The 16,993-nt window shown below is 43.9% G+C and overlaps 2 protein-coding genes across 7 annotated transcripts in view; one reads left to right on the top strand and one right to left on the bottom strand.

The window, feature by feature from the left end:
- Window positions 1-16,993, top strand: part of INTS6 (integrator complex subunit 6) — a 200,408-nt gene that overhangs the window by 169,645 nt on the left and 13,770 nt on the right. The window lies entirely within an intron of this gene.
- Window positions 1,608-16,993, bottom strand: part of FAM124A (family with sequence similarity 124 member A) — a 61,133-nt gene continuing 45,747 nt past the window's right edge. The window contains exon 4 of the mRNA XM_007960444.3: window positions 1,608-5,416. Within this exon, the coding sequence (XP_007958635.2) occupies window positions 4,610-5,416 (807 nt within the window). The 3' untranslated portion in view covers window positions 1,608-4,609. The remainder of the gene's footprint in view (window positions 5,417-16,993) is intronic.

The raw sequence follows: 16,993 nt of genomic DNA, 5'->3' as shown, positions 1-16,993 counted from the left end.
GAGCGTGTTGCTCCTCATAGTGGGAACGTCACTGGACACCAGTCCTCACCCCTCTAAGATGGAAATTGTTAAAAAGACCCAAGCCTGCCGACATTACCATTCATGTTCGCCTCCATTATTCACTCAGGGAAATCAGATCTTTTAAAGCCACTTTGTAAATAGACCTCTGCGCCCAAGACTAGAAAAAGCCTTCAGTAAAAGGTGGAAGAATGTACTTATATATAATCTTTAAATTCAGGTTTCTGACCCTTCATGGTTCCATTTGTTATAATAATAGTGTGTCAAAAGGTGTTTCCCTTGAGAACCCAGTTTATTTATGTCAGCTTCTCATGCTATTTTCTGAAGGCTCTGCAGTATCTGATCAATTGTATTTCTCAGGAATGCAAGAGAAGCAGCACCCTACAAATGATGAGCACGTGGAGCCGTGTGGCCTGGGGCGGAGGAGAGGGTGACTATTCAGCTATTCCTACAGCTCTCCTGAAATTCAGACCCAGGCACTGGTCATTACTGGTCGCTGATACCGGTCTGAGGGTATAAGGAGGGAGAAGCTGTCCACAGTTGGTTTTATTACCCTTAAAAATCTTACAGAAATTTCATGTATCTATTCAGGTGCCTCTTGGCTGACCATTTGGAGAACTAGTTCATCTACAGAAAGTAGAAAGATAGGCTGGGCACTGTGTCTCATGCCTGTAATCCCAGAATTTTGGGAGGCTGCAGCGGGAGGATGGTTAGAGTTTAGGTGTTTGAGACCAGCCTGGGCAACATAGTGAGACTCTGTCTCTACAAAAAATAAAAAATAAGTGGGGCATAGTTGTGCATCTGTAGTCCCAGCTACTCAGAAGACTGAGGTGGGAGGATCACTTGAGCCTGGGAGGTTGAGGCTGCAGTGAGCCATGATTGTGCCACTGCACTAAGCCTGAGTGACAGTGGTACCCTGTATTTAAAAAAAAAAAAAAAAAGGAAAAGAAAATAGGGAGATGGGAAGATACCTGCATTTCTCCTGATTTATCTGTGGCCAGGAGCTCATTCTAAGTAAACATGTGGTCTCACCTGGGAATGCACTGGGTGGTGCAGTCTAATACACTCTGCTGTGACTGTCCCCCTGCCCTCAGACCCAGGGGCTCAAGGAGCAGCCAGTACTAAAACCCAATTTATTCAAGCACATGTCAACCCTCCCATGTCACAAAAGTCTCTGCAGTGGCTTCATCCACTGCTTCTACCAGTTCCTCTTATGCTCCTTTTAACCAGTTGATGTGACCCAAGGTGGATTTCTGTAGGACTTGCCAGGTCAGTTGGGGACAGAGACAGATTTGCTCTTTAAAGCAGACACTAGGTGGTGGTTAGTGTAGGCCAAAGTGGGACTGTGAGCAGTTATTTAGGGGTGAGGGGATCTTACTTGGAAAAGAGGCAAATGAGGGATGGGATATAACTCAACCAGAGCACTTACCAACATGCCCCCTTCCCTGGTAATGCTGGAGGAAGTGCATGGCCAAGGAAACAAGAGACAGGGTTTCATTAAGTGATAAAAAACCAGGGCTACAATCCAGACTTCTTACACTACAGAGCCTAATACATACAGAGAGGAGTAATTTAGGAGACAACCTCAGTATCTTTCAATTGAACACATTTATTGAGCACCTACAATGTGCCAGCATCTTTTACAAGGATAATACTCCAAACGAGTCAGGATCCTCCAGAGAGTATTGGGAGCCCTTCTGGATGAGGAAGATGCTATTGGAATGGCCAAAAATGGAAGGGAAGGCTTTGGTAAATGTGTTCCTGTGAGTCCCTCTCCGTGGAGGGACTGCCATTTCCATGCAGTCTGCAGTAGGTGTCCTCTCCCTGCTCACCTGATGCTGTGAGAACATTCTGCATTTCTTGCTTTCAAATGCTGTCTATGATGTCCTTTGGGGTCACTCAGTTTGGTAGATTGGACTGTGATGAGGGCGGGTCATTGGGAAAGGGTGGGGGCCAGAGTTGCACTCTAAAGCAGTCCTAGGTGAGCATGTGAGCATACTGAAGTAAGGACACTGATTAGGGAGAAGGAGCTAGCCCTCGGCCGTTAGCCCTTTTTTTTTTTTGCCTCACTGACTTTTGCTACTGATGAACTTGCTTCCCTGTTCATTGGAGGCGGTATCACCACCTCTGAATTATTTTTCTCCTTCTCCCTAATGTTGTTTGCAGGTTGCTTTTCATCATCAGCTATTGACTGAATCACATTTCTGGGCAGGAAGTGGAGTGCTAGTGGCTTTCCAGGAATCAGCTCTGCAGAAAGCAGCTCTTTCCTGTTCTGAGCCCTGTGGTTCTGTAGTCATTGGTCTGACCTGAGTAGCCCATTTTCTTGGCATGACACACAACAGCAGCAGTGGGCAGGAGACTTAGAATTTTTGTTGTTGACTGGAGCTGGGAATGTTGAATCAACCTCAGGCAGCAGACTGGCTCAAGGGATAATAAGCTATGACCCTTGGGCCAAATCTGGCCCACCAGCTGTTCTTGTAAATAAAGTTTTATTGGCTGGGAACAGTGGCTTATGCCTGTAATCCCAGTAGTTTGGGAGGCCAATGTGGGTGGATCACGAAGTCAGGAGTTCGAGACCAGCCTGGCCAACATGGTGAAACTCTATCTCTACTAAAAATACAAAAAATTAGCAGGGCATGGTGGCGTGCACCTGTACTCGCAGCTACTTGGGAGGCTGAGGCAGGAGAATTGCTTGAACTCAGTAGGCAGAGGTTGCAGTGAGCTGAGATTGTGCCATTGTACTCCAGCATGGGCAAACAGAGCAAGACCCCGTCTCAAAATAAACAAATAAATAATAAAGCTTTATTGGAACTTAGCCACTCCCATTCAATAACATATTGCCCATGGCTGCTTTCAAACTACAGTGGCAGAGTTGAGTAGCTGCAACAGAGACCATATGACTGGCAAAGCCTAAAATACTTATTATCTAGCCCTTTTCAGAAAAAGTTTGGTTATCCCTTGTCCTGAATTAGTAGACTATATATTTTTAAAAATTTGAATTAAAGCACAATATTACAATTCTGAGTGCTGGAGAATCCAGAATGCTTGGGGCAAGACCTAAGGCTCTCATTACAAGGATGGCAAAGACTTGAAGCTTCAGCTGAAGGCTGATGTTGGTAACTGCTGCCTGGAGGGTTGTGTTGGAAAGGACTCTGAGGCTGTGTCTGGGCTGGCGTGGGCATTTCCAGAGAGATGAACACTGTGCCATGATTAATTCAAGGAGCACCAGCCTGGGAATTGAGCTTGGCAAACCCATGCTCTTCTTCCTCAAAGGTAAAATAGTATCCAGGGACAGCTTGACACTGCCCCGGATGCCAGCCTTTGGCATTGCTGAGGTTGGAGCTGTAAACAAACATACCCTTATTGGGGTGAGAGGGAGGTGAGATTCAAATGCCATTCACGCTGTGACAGTAGCAGATAACAGGCAGGAAAAGCCAAGGTGGTTGGGCTCCAGCTCCAGTGTTAATTAAAGCTCCCATGCAGTCATGTGAGGCTGGCAGTGCACTGGTGTTTGTTCAGGAGAGCGTTTCATGTACAGTTTCCCGTTTGGGGGAGAACAGTATTATTAATCTGTGCAATCAAAATGCTGGCTAAAATGTTCCGAATCACCGAAAAACGAGAAACATAGGAGATGTGTGACCCAGCATGGTCACTGTAGAAAGCAGTAGACGGTGCGGCTCCTGTCATTTGAATATAGCCCTTAGACTGTGGTTTTTGAAAGTTGAAGAATCTTAAGCCTACCTACCCATGATGTCTAATGGCCTGTAATTCTGTAATCCCAACAAATGCTCTTCCTCAGTGATCCAAATAAATTCAGGTAGTGGAGCGGTCTTCTGAAGCCCTTCATCCATTCCAGTGAAATGTGCTGTTGAAAAGGTGTATGCAAATCTACTTTCTGGAATTCACATATTTTAAATGCACCAAGTCTGTTACTCATGCTAAATCTTTGTAAAACACATTAGCAACTTTTGTATAAATCCAGAGTTTTAGGCGCTGCACGGCTTCAAGGTGAGGAATTACCTGTAGTCTGATATATGTTTACTTCTCAAGCTGACTTTTTCCACTATAAGCAGTGCTTAAACATCCCTAGGGCCACTGTTCTCTGGTAATGTAAATATATATGGAGAATCCAGTAAGGTGTGCGTTACGTTATTATGCAGTAATCCCTCATACAAGTCACTTAGTATCTCTCCCACATTCAATATTTTGGCCTTAATTGATTTTTCCTTCATACCATGGAAAAATTGCCAAATTGGTTCTGGCTGACTAGGTTTTCTTTTCATTTCAAATAATTATATAAGCCATTTAAATTGTATAAACCCTCTAAACCATATCTCAAATGCTGAATATTCAAAAAATATATTTTATGACAAGTTTGTTGAGAATTTATTTGCATGAAAATGCCAGTATTTTTCTGCTGTGTCCCTAGAGATACACCACCCCCCAGATAAAAGTGGGTGGCAGGCAAATGTGCTACAGCTCCTGGGAAATGGATCATGAAGAATGTGGTGCGCTCAGCAGCCAGAGGGGCAGTGTGGCCTGAGTCTGTGTGTCTGAGTTTGTGTGTTTTGAGAACAAGAGCAGAGGGCATTCAGATGTAGAATTCCTCCATGTCATTATCCCCGGGGCCAGCCGACCCTGGGGGTGGTGGCACATCTCCATCAGTCTGCTTGACTTTGGGGGTATCACATGGGAGCTGTGGGGAGGAGTCTGTGAGGGTGGAAGTGCTGGGAGCTGGCGGAGCAGCACCAGCTGATGCTGAGGAGCTGGAAGACCTTTTGGTGAAGAAAGGGAGGGAAGCCCAGGAGGTCTCTGTGGTCACCCTGCTGACAGCGGGCAGTGGTCCCTCCCTGGAATCCTTATGAGCTGCCCAGTGGCTGCTGCATCTTTCGGAGGGGAGGGGTGTCTCCACTGTGCTGCAGAACCTACTGGGCGCAGAATATGCAGAGACCACAGACAGGTCCGAGGAGGAGAGCCGCAGGCCTGTGTCCACATCTGTCTCCTGGGCCCCCTCTAGGTCATCGATGGAGAGGAGGTGGCCATGCCTCCACTCTGATGCCCTGTGCCCTGGGGCACCTGTGTTTGAAAACCACTGTGGTTCCGCTGAGGAGGCTGGGGAGGGGCCTCCCGTGGGCAAACAAAACAAGGACTTGCTTCTCTGGAAAGACCAGGGAGGGTTGGGGGTGCTGTTGGCTCGTCCGGCAAATTCCTGCTGGTGCCCAGGAGGCAGGCCTGTCCGGATGGGCCCTGGGTGAGGACTGTTGAGCGGGGATTGCTGGCTGCTGCCAGGTGTATGGGTTGGTACAGCAGTGCTCGGCAAAGGAGTGGAATGACGTTTCTTCTCGGAGGAATGATGCGCTCTGCCAGGTTTAGGAAACTTCTTATGCACCCTGTGTGCCTGTGTGGGGAAGGCAGATCACATTAGTGCAGGATGGGAATTGTTAAATGCATCAGGAAACACAGTTACCAGTCATTGGAAGCTCCTGGCAATGTCATGGCAATAAACCATTACGAGCATTACCAGCTCTGCAATCTCTAGAGCAAAGACAGAGGTAGCAGAGCTTTGAGGAGCACCAGACAGACTTTTCAGTCTGAGGAGCCATCGCCGAGGCTAGGAGGAGATTCAGCTCCTTATCACAATACAGAATACTTTTTAAAGCACACATGCCCATTGCGCTCAACAAATTGGCAAAAAGAACACGGGCCTGGCTGAGCAGGATAACAGAGATAAGAATTATCACAAAATGCAAAAAGAATGCTTGCAGGGTTTGTTTCCTTCCAACCAAAGAATCACAATGTGCCCACCTGATTGACAGACACTGTCTGGAAACAGAGGACAGAAGTGATCAGGATGCGCTATGCACAGACAATTTCAGACCAGATCCACATGGGATGTGATTCTAGCACATGCATGACAGCCAGGACACAATCTTAGGGTGGGGTGGTCCATGGTTCCAGACAGTAAATCCTCCACGAGTGAGGGGCTATTGGGGTTAGCATTTATCTACTTGTTGCTGTAACTACTGATTTCTCTATACGCGATGCCTTTCAGGAACCGTGTACACGAAAGGGAGTGGCCACCTGCTGAGTGATCCTGCGGATCCTGCAGGGATTGGATGAGAAGCTTTGCCCTGTCATATCCTAGCCTGTCCTTCTGGTCCAGCAGCCCTCCCCGGCCCTCACTGCAGCTCACCAGTAACCCGTTTCTCTTGCGCAGAACTGGAGACCTGTCTTCCAATGTGCGTTTGCACCAGGGTCTACTTCTCTCAGATTCTCTCTCTGGTCGTGTCCAGGCCTACAGGCCAGAACCCAAGGCCAGCCTTACTATGCATCCAAGGTTTCAATTAAATAATGGGTTTCAGGACAGTCGGTCTGGCTTGACTTAGTATATATTAATAGTATCTGATTTACAAATCCCTGAAATAAGAAAAGAGTTCTAACTGGGGTTTACTACAAGGGCTCTCTCCTGGCATCCAGCAGGAATGAAGAATCACCCTTTTGGGATGGGGTAAGGAGCAGCCCCAAAAGGCCTGAGAGGTGTCACAGCTGGGTGGCAGCTGGGGAAACAAACCCATTTTCTTAATCATCTGAATTGGCTGAATAAAAGAGAAACTAAATCATGAGGCTAGGGAAAGAAGTCCTTGGGTACAGAGGTTGTTTCCGGGGGAGGGGGGACAATGTTGATTAATTCAAATGTCTATCTTATTTTTTCCAAAAGCCAATTCCCTTGGGTGCCCTGATGTCATTTTCTTTCTTGATAAGTGTGCATCACCTTGTAACTTCTGTCTTCAAAGTCTTATTTGAGAACATGCACTTGGTGAAAAATTTTGCAGTCTGAATCTGCCTGAGAAAGGAAGCCTTTGTGGTTATTGCTTTATGAGGAGCAAAAGGTCAAGGTTCCCATGCAAGGAATGCCAGGGGACGTCTAAATCTTCCCACTGTCAGGGAAGAGGGGACTGTTCAATTTGGCTTAAAATCAGGCACAAGTGATGGAGGATGAACATTGTGTAGTTTTGCAGAGATTTTCATGACTGTGCTTGTTTAACAGAAATCTATCTGTACTCTCTTATTTTTACCACATGATGAAGGTAGGAATCCAGACAAACCTTACATTCTGCTACTTTGAAGAGAGATGGTCTCCGGTCTTTTTCACTGGAGGGTGCCCACGTGCGCAGTGGAGCTGCCTGCTGGGTGGGCGGAATTTGAGGCTGGCATGGCACTGTGAATAACGGCAGGACTCCTGGGCGGCAGCAGGAGGCAGGTGGCTGAGGAGCCTCCACATCCCTCCTGAGGCCTGGAGCTAATGTGCATGCAGGTTTGCTGGGCAGATCTGGTGGTATTCCCTGGCTCTGTCCAGTGGCAGAGGGGTCACTTTCTAAAATGGGGTCTTGTTGGATTTAAAGAGAACTTGCACCTGTGAAGGTTGGAGCTCCTTTAAGTGCGGTTCCCCTGGTGGTGGTTCCATCTCTGGCCTCTCTTGTGTGCTTGCCTGCTGACCAGAAGCACCAGAGGCTGAGAGGGAGTTACTTTAGATGTTTCCAGAGACTCTTCCTCAGTGGACCTTTTTAGAGTGAAACAGGAACCTGAATCCTCCTCACATGGAAGCCTCCCCTGGCTTTCAGCTCTTAGGGGCTGCCCTCCTGAGCTGCTCCAAGTGACAGCAGCGATGTACTGGTTCCTTTCTTTCTCTTCAAAGCAGTACAGGCTAGCTGCCTCCCTGGAATTCAGAAGCTCCCTTCTTTCTATGTAAGGAACTTTAAGGAACAGAATAGTGTCACATAAATTAATGTGCTGAAGGCAACCAGCCCGGGAAATTTGGTTATGTCCCTGAAGTCACCAAAAAATTGGAATTCAGTAACTGATCCAAAAGTTTTTCTTGCACCTTTGAGTGCAGTTTGCAGTTGGGGAAGCAAAGGGGTCTGCAGTGGACCACTGAGCCAAAGCATCCTTTTCAAGGATCTGGGTGTCAAGAGGCTCATTCCCTGCCACATGGATAGAATCCTTTCTCTCTGGTTTTTTTTTTTTTTTTTTTTTTTTTGAGATGGAGTCTTGCTCTGTTGCTCAGGCTGGAATGCAGTGGCACAATCTCGGCTCACTGCAACCTCCGCCTCCTGGGTTCAAGTGATTCTCCTGCCTCAGCCTCCTGAGTAGCTGAGACTACAGGTGCCCGCTACCATGCCTGTCTAATCTTTTGTGTTTTTAGTAGAAACCGGGTTTCACCGTGTTAGCCAGGATGGCCTCCATCTCCTGATCTCATGATCTGCCTGCCTCGGCCTCCCAAAGTGCTGGGATTACAGGTGTGAGCCACCATGCCTGGCCAATTCTTTCTCTTTAATTGTTTACTTTTTTAGATTTAGTACAAGTAATGTGCAAATACTGCATAGTGATGAGCTCTGGGCTTTTAGTGTACCCATCACCCAAATAGTGAACAGCGCACCCAATAGGTAATTTTCAGCCCTCACCCCCGCTTACCCTCCCACCATCCCACCCTGTGGAGGCTCCAGTGTCTCTTACTCTACTCTGTATGTCCATGTGTACCCATTGTTTAGGTCTCACTTCTAAATGAGAACATGTGGTATTTGACTTTCTGTTTCTGAGTTATTTCACTTAAGATAATGACCTCCAGTTCTAACCATATGGCTGTAAAAGATGTGATTTCATTCCTTTTTATAGTTAAGGAGTATTCCATGCTATATATACCACTTTTTTTTTCCCAGTCATCCACTGATGGATACTTAGGTTGATTCCATATCTTTCCTACTGTGGATAGTGCTGTGATAAACATATGAGTGCAGGTATCTTTTTGATAAGAATCTTTTCTTCTTAAATCACTAGTAAAGGTGATTCTGCCCCTCCCTCAGGAACCCTGGCAGAGTCTCATGATTTGTTCACCGTCAGGGACTTTACCCTCAGCCTCGCACCTCCTCTTTCCCAGTAAGATCATTTTCTCTTGTTTTTCCCTTGGCAGAAACAGCAGTGTGACAATGTCTGCTGTGTAATGAGCTCACAATGGTCATTTTAACACAGGGACTAACACAAATTTGGGGCTGTCTCAAGAAAATTGGGCAATGGGTTCACATTGCGAAATCAGAGTCTTGCTCTAAAGAAAAACACCATGTTTTGCTTTTCCTTTCCTTCTCCTTTGGGTGGTTTTCATATACTCACTAAAGATGCTGGCCATGGGCAAAGCCTGTGTTTTCTTTTTGGAATGGTCGGTACAGGAAGAGGATTTGGATGAAAAGGGCAAAGTTCACTCTAAGAATGGACAAAGCCTGCACATGTTTTGTAAAATCAGTGATGTTTTAGGCAGAAAGTTTGAAAGTTGTCAAAGAGATGCTGAGCTAGACAGGATGGCGGTTGAGCAAATGCTTGCTGGATTGTCATCTGTCTACCTTCCTTTTCCTGTCGCCATTTCGGAAATAGAAGGCTTTCTGGAAAATCATCAGTTACAGCAACATACCAACTCCATTCTCCGCATAGAATGGCAGGTAGTATAATTTAGGGTAAAGTGAAGTACGTATTCCCTGAAATCAGTAAAATGGCAGCAAAGTGATACTTAGCACCCCCAAAGGCTTCCTGCCAAGAGTTACTTAGCCTCCCCAGCTTCACCCCGCACACCTCTTGAGTGATCTTTCCGAAAGCCAAACCTGAACAAGCCCCTTGGCAAAACCCACTCCTTGGCAAATTCTACAAGACCCAGCCTACCCCTTCAGCCTTGTGTCTTTCTAGAATCCTAACCCATGTGCTCCAGCAGTTTACAACTACTATGCTCCCAAACACCTCATGCTCGTCTATATCTCCACGACTTTAAATGGTGCTCCCAGTGTCTGTGCACTTAGAGAACACCTGCCATCTTCAGAGACAAAATTCAAGGTGCTGCTGTGAAGCCTCATGTGGCCACCTGCCCTCATTTGGTGAACAACATGCGCTCATTTCTCTTGGGCATATTCCTAGGAGTGGAAATACTGGGCCACAGAGCATGTTTGCAGCTTTAGTAGATACTGTTAGTTTCCCAAATTGGTTGCATCGATATAGAATTCTACCAAGAATGTATAAGTATTCCAGTTGCTCCACATCCTCACCAGCATTTGGCATTGTAATTCTTTTTAATTTTAGCCATTCTGATGGGTAATGGCATTTCATCATGTTGTTAATTTGCATTTCCCTGATGAGTGATGATACTGAGCATCTTATGAGATGTTTATGGGCTATTTAGGCATTCTGTTTTGAGACATGCCTGCTCTTTATGCATATTCTGGATTTAACACCTTTCTTAGATATATGCATTGCAAAAAAATATCAGCCAGTTTATGGCTTACCTTTTTGTTCTCTTATTGCTATCTTTTCATGAACAGAAGTTCTTTTTAAAGTCATTTATCTTTTTTCCTTTAAGGCTGGTACTTATTGTGCTCTGGTTTATTTCTTTATTTCTTTAGAGATAGGGCCTCCTTCTATTACCCAGGCTGGAGTGCAGTGGCACGATCATAGCTTATTGCAGCCTCAAACTCCTGGGCTCATGTGATCCTCCTGCCGCAGCTGCCTGAGTAGCTAGAGCTAAAGGCATGTGATACTATGCTCAGCCAAATTTTTTTTTTTGTTTTTCCTGGTAGATACAGGGTCTGGCTATGTTTCTCAGACCGGTGTTGAATTCCTGGCCTCAGGTGATCCTCCTGCCTTGGCCTCCCAAAGCACTGGGATTTCAGGCATGAGCCATCATGCCTGGCCCCTTGCTCTATTTTTAAAACTTTCTGCTACTGCATCCAGTAGCCATTGTGAGCCAGGATTCCTGAGTCCTGTGGATGACCACAAGTAGGAGAGAAAATAAGCCACTCTTGATTAAGCCACGATTCTTTAGGTCCCTGTCATTCTCAGTTGAACCTGAGCTTACAAATTACCTCGACAAATAAACATTGATGTATCTAGAGGAACTGGGTTAATTGTTATATCTTCACTTAGTTCTGTGAGGCTTTTAGAAACTAGGTTGCTTGACGTCTGGCCCTGCAATTATGTGTTTAAACAAATGTTCAGTTTTGTACACAGCAAGCACTCAATACATTCCTGAATGAATAAATACAAAAACACATGTGAGATACAAATACATATCTTCTAAAATAACTTAAGGTAATTTTAAGGTACTTATACTTGTGTAAGCATATACCTATATATCATAAGTCATAAATACCAATAAATATTATTTGATTTTAACAGAAAAACGTTATGAGGACTCTGATATTTTCGGGAAAAGCAGTAGCCACATCTAATGATAAAGAGCAACTTTTCAAATAAAAAAAATCTGAGTAGTTGCCTCAGGAACCAGCTTTGTTTAATACTGGTTGAGTATTCCTAATCCAAAATCCGAAATCCAAAATGCTTCAAAATCTGAAGCCTTTTGAGTGCTGACATGATGCTCAAAGGAATGCTCACTGAAGCATTTTGGATTTTGGATTTCCAATGCTCAAGTGATAAGTATAATGCAAATACTTCTTCAAAATCCAAAAAAATCTGAAATCTTAATCACTTCTGATCCCAAGCATTTCAGAGAAGGGACACTCAACCTGTGTCAGCAGCGACTCTTGGGAAGATGTGGCAAGGATCACAGGAGATACTATTAATAAACAGAAAAGGGCTGGGCACCTAGAAGTTCTAGGAAACAACCTGGATGTTGATCTGATGTATATTAAAAAGCTATTCACTTAAGGAGGAACAACAGAGAAAATCAAAGTGACAGCTGAGGACCCGGAGCTGGTACCAACAAATCTAATGATAGAATCTGTAAAACTTGAAAGAATATCATGCCCGGATGCAAGCCTTCTATAAGTTCTGCATCTTTCCCCAAATAATTTATTTTTGGTGTAATTTGTGAATTACCCTGCCTGTTGGCTGTAAAACACAGGAGTAGACAGAACTGATTTTTATATTAACAAAGGATCAACAGAGTTTCATTAAGTATCATTGATTTTAAGAAATTTCAAGAGAGAAATATCCTGTGATATAGTTCAGTGACCAGGAGGAGCTGACAGAAATGATTAACAATAACTTAGGTTAAAAATCCCATTCTTACTTTATTTGAACAACAAGAGATAGAGTATTTTGTTTTTGAATTATCCAGATAATTTGTTCAATTCTCCAATTTAATTTTCTATTGCACTGAGGGTATAATGCTAGCTTGTGGGACTGAAGTTTAGCTAATTACTGCATTCTAGCCCAAAGGATTCAAGTTTAAAAAAAAAAAAATTAAGCCAACGCAATGTTACATGCCTGTAGTCTCAGCTATTCAGGAGGCTGAGGTGGAAGGATCGCTTAAGCTCAGGAGTTTGAGACCAGCCTGGGCAACATAGCAAGCCCCTGTCTCATTAAAAGAAAAATTACATGCATACATATCTATTTGGGAGCCTGCCTGGAATCGTGGAGATTCAGTTTAATCCCAGTTTTCTCTAGCTCAGCACAATTGACATTTTTGGCTAGATAGCTCCTTGTTGGGAGAGCTGTCCTGTGAGGACGTTTAACGGCATCCCTGACCTCAATCCACTAGATACCAATAGCACCCTCACTACCTCCCAGTTGTGACAATCAAAACTGCCTCGGGACACTGCCAAATGTCCCCTGGTGGAGAAGAGATGCCAAGTGCCCCCAGGTGAGAGTTGCTGCTAAGCTTTTGTATTATGAAAATATAATGCCCTTGCATAAACCTGCGAGTCTAAGTTCTGCGGGAAGGCCTCCCTATCATTTTTTGAATTAAATTTTTATTTTTATAAACTGATACGTAAACAGAGTTTTAAAAACAAAGTATACATTCATTCTACAAAGCTTATAATGCGGGAAAAAAAAGAGATTTACTCTTATCCAGGTCTTATTTCTTAGAGCAGTGCTGTCTATAGAACTCTGTGCAATGATGTAAATGTTCAATATCTGTGCTGTCTGATTTGGCAGCCACTAGCCTGCCAGTTCTCCCCAGAGGGGACTCCCTCAGCCTCCTGCCTGGGCAGCTGTTAGGAACCTGGCAATCCCAGAAGTGCAATACAGAATTGCACTTCTTCCTCCTGGGACCAGTATGGCACTCCCACCCTTGACTGTGCTTGGTGTCCTGTGGTCTAGGTCCCTGGTCCATCTTTCCAGAGTGTGAGCTTTGGCTTTCTGATGGGAAGGGGAAGAGGTAGCTGATCTGGGGGTTCAACTGGCGTGTGTGTGTGTGTGTGTGTGTGTATAAAGCTTTATTTACAAAAATAGGTGCTGGGCCAGATTTGGCCTGTGGTCTTTAATTTGTTGACTCCTGTCAATTGCTTTCTGTACAAACTTCTAAACCACTTTTCCCACTCTTTCATCTAGGCATAGACACTGTCTATTTCCCATTTAGCCTGGCCATCTCCCTCCTGCTGCTTTCTTAGGGCCCAGGCCTGCAGCATCAAGTTTTGGCCATTCAGTGGCTCTGAATGATAAAGACAAGAGACAATCAGGGCAGGAGGGGAATGTGGTTTGGGGACTCTTGATTTGGTAGGGGGCAGAGGGGAGGTGTGCCCCCAAAGCCAACCTACTGACCTCATGTGACCCCAACTTCCTTGTAAGAAGGTAGGGGAAAAGGATATTCTGGTTTTGCTGAACTGGGCCACCCAGACTGCTTTGAAGAGGGAAGTGGCTGGTCTCACAGCTGGAGATTCTCTGAACTTTAAGTGTGAGATACTCATCACTGTTTTTGCTTTTTGGCCTGGACTCCAATCACTAATTCAGGGAAAAGTGAGCCCCCACTACTTGACATAATAAAAATGGATTACGAAAACTCAAAAGCAGTGCTACAGCAAGGCTGAGCTAGCTGACCATGTCAGAAAAGGATCCACGCCTAAACTGTGGTAACACCAGTGAGTCAGGTCTCCTCAACACTCTCCAAACCTTCCACTGGACTTGGCGAGGTTCTATTACTGCCCAGACTGCAGCTGGGCGTCACAGTCCCCACCTAACCATCCTCCACTCTGGCCACCCACACCATCACTAGAATCAGTGAATACACATATTTGCCAGGAACGATACTGGCAGCATCCTCAAGACTGAGATTGTCATGAAATCATGCCAAGAGGAACAGAAATGAGAGCAGAATTTATTGTATTATGTAGGTCAGTACTATGCAATCCTGGTTGCACATAAGAATCACCCAGGAAGCTTTAAAAAAACAACAACAACAACAAAAAACGCTCCACAGCAACTGAAACAGAATCTCGGGGGTGGGTACCAGGCATCAGTTGAAGGGTTCCCCAGGTGATTTGAATGAATGTGCAGCCAGACAAGGGCCAACTTTCTGATTTTCCCTTCTGCCTAGCTGACTTTACTTCTCTTGTTCTGGGGCCCTTATCTACTTTTATGGCTACTGAAATTATTTTATTCTGAATGACCTTATATTTTCATGACTATATACTCTTCAAAACTTAAAAATGCCCTTTGTTACTCTCTGTGAACTAAACTCTTGCAGCCTCCCAAATCCAAAAATCTGTGATTGTGGAAAGCTGTAAAAATGGAGACCTAGAAAAACCGTGGCCTGTCTAATGTGCAGTGAGAAAGCTAGTGGGAGAGGTGGCCCAGCACACAGGAGCGTTCTGTCCCCTTCTGTCTTATCCCTACTATCTTAATTCCTTTAGCATTCACATTTCCCCCTCTTTGTATGCAATTATCTTGGCTAAAGTAGGCTGAACCTGTCCTTTCAATTAACCTCTGTCTGGAAAATGATATGGATAATGGAAATTCCAGAGAATGAATTTCCACTGCCACATTTCCCTCTCAATAAATTTTTATTTTGTTCTTATCTGCAGATCTGTTTAAATAACAAAACTTGCTTTTTAGCCTTGAATCCTCATCAGTTCCACCCATCTCTATGGCTTACATAAGTTTGCTTTTGCAGTATTATCTGTTAGCTCACTTAAAACAGAGAACTATTGGATATATTTGTAATGCTTATGCCAAAAACACAGGCTGCCTACATCAGAAGAGATCAATTAACCACCCACAGGACAAAGACTCAGGCTGAACAAACGGCCCATCCCGCCTTCCTCAGAATACATGGACGTCATGGCCATTGTAGATTTTAAAGAGTAACTATAGATCTAATCTTTTCCATAAATCTGCCTAAGGGGGGAAAATGTTGATTGCTGAGATTAGCCTTGTACTAACAATGCCTCTTCTCAGCAAACAGAATTTAGGACACCTCAAAGTTTTGTGGGTTAGTAAGATTCATGCCAAGAATAGGTCAAAAACACACTGTGGCTGTTCTATTATCTGCAAAGCAGCAGTCCTTAGGTGCTCTCCCGGCCAGAATTCTGTGTGGGCTTTCTTGAGTGGTAAAAAGCAAGTAAGAACATTATCAATTTAAAAAAATCCCCATCTTTGAAGTGCATAGTATTTGAGACACAAATGCAGAAACAAAAGGACCTAAAGACAGGACAACTTGATAGATGTTCAAAGAATATATCAAGTAACTAAGCATCTTCTCCAGAGACAAGATGGGATGCAAGTACATTGTAAGTAATGAGTTATCTCAAGTTTGCATTTTCAGATACGGCAGCAACCTTGTACGTAGTCAGTGGGCTATTTGCCTGAAGAAGTACCAGCCTCTTAACCTGCTGGGGACCCTTAAGGGCTAGAGGATGATCTGGGTCTGGGGTCTCTGATTCAGGCTGGGCTTACCCTGGAGTTGCAAAGGGCCTTCAAAGAGACAGGCCAGAACCCCATGTCCACAGGATCTGGAAGAACCCAGAGTAAACAGGACATCTCCAGGAGCACTGTGGGTGAGAAGTGGCCCCCAGAACTGTCTCACTGATTCTAAACTCACCCAGGACAGTAGTTGGGTCCTGGGATCCTGGCTATACCTGAAGTAGTCCTGGCTGGGATTAAACTAACCCTCCATAAGTTACCTAGGGTGGGGGTTTACATAATCAGATAAAATTCTGGAATATCAAGGTAGGTTTTCTGATCTGCTTTTGGGTACAGAAAAAGAATCAAAAAAATACTTTTAAAAATTAACATTCAATTAATTAAAGTTACCAATTTCAAACTCAATTTTCCCTTAAATTGATTGAGTTCAACTCACAAATCTTATTCTATTACTAAGTCTAGCAAATGTTAACAATTAACAATTGTTTTTAAAAGTCTAGCAAATGTTAACAATTAACAATTATTTTTAAAAGGGCTATGTAGCTTAATTTCCTTTAACATCTTAAACTTCATTTATACATTTAATGTTTTGATTTTCTTTTTAAGTAGTTCAGTGGTCTTATTAATAAACAAAATCTTTAAAGTACTTAAGTAACTCTTGTAAATCTAACCAATTCAACATACAAACATGGTGACGGTTAGATCCTCTTAACTGTTCCAATGTTACAAATTTACTAAAACTTTGCTCTCATATCCCTTAACTTAAAAGTACAAATCTAAATCAATTCTAAACTACATTTTAAACTGGAATCACAAGGTTGACCTCTTGTCTTAATAGGTCAAATTCTCTAAAACACAACAAATTCTTAAAATACCAAACATGACCAAATTGTTTCTCAGCTACCACAAACTATGTTAATATAATGTATTTTTACTGTATTATTTCTATTCTAAATTTTTCTGGGATTAAGTGTCCATTAAGGAGGTAATTATATCATTTCCAACAGTTTGGTGTTGCTTTTCTAGCTGACTGAGGTTGCACACAGACAGCAATTCTGGCCAGGGGGTGTCCCAACAGCAGCCTCTTTTGTGGTTTCTGTAACAGAGATTCAGAACTGACCAATTTCTGGAAACTTCCTCCTTGGTCCTGTTATTTCTTCAGCCATTCTCATTACTCCTTTCCATTGCCCTTTCAAAGGAAAGATGTCAGAACTGAATTTGTCCCCTAAGACTGTTTTACTCTTTTGTTTGTCAAGGACAGAAACCCAACTCACACTATTAAGAAAAGAGATTTAATGAACTGGGGGATGTCCACAACTGCAGGAATGCAGCTGGGCGACAG

This window comes from Chlorocebus sabaeus, chromosome 3 (genome assembly GCF_047675955.1).
Source record: "Chlorocebus sabaeus isolate Y175 chromosome 3, mChlSab1.0.hap1, whole genome shotgun sequence".
NCBI lineage: Eukaryota > Metazoa > Chordata > Mammalia > Primates > Cercopithecidae > Chlorocebus > Chlorocebus sabaeus.
Note: the sequence above shows the minus strand (reverse complement) of the source record. Positions and strands in the feature narration are given on the sequence as shown.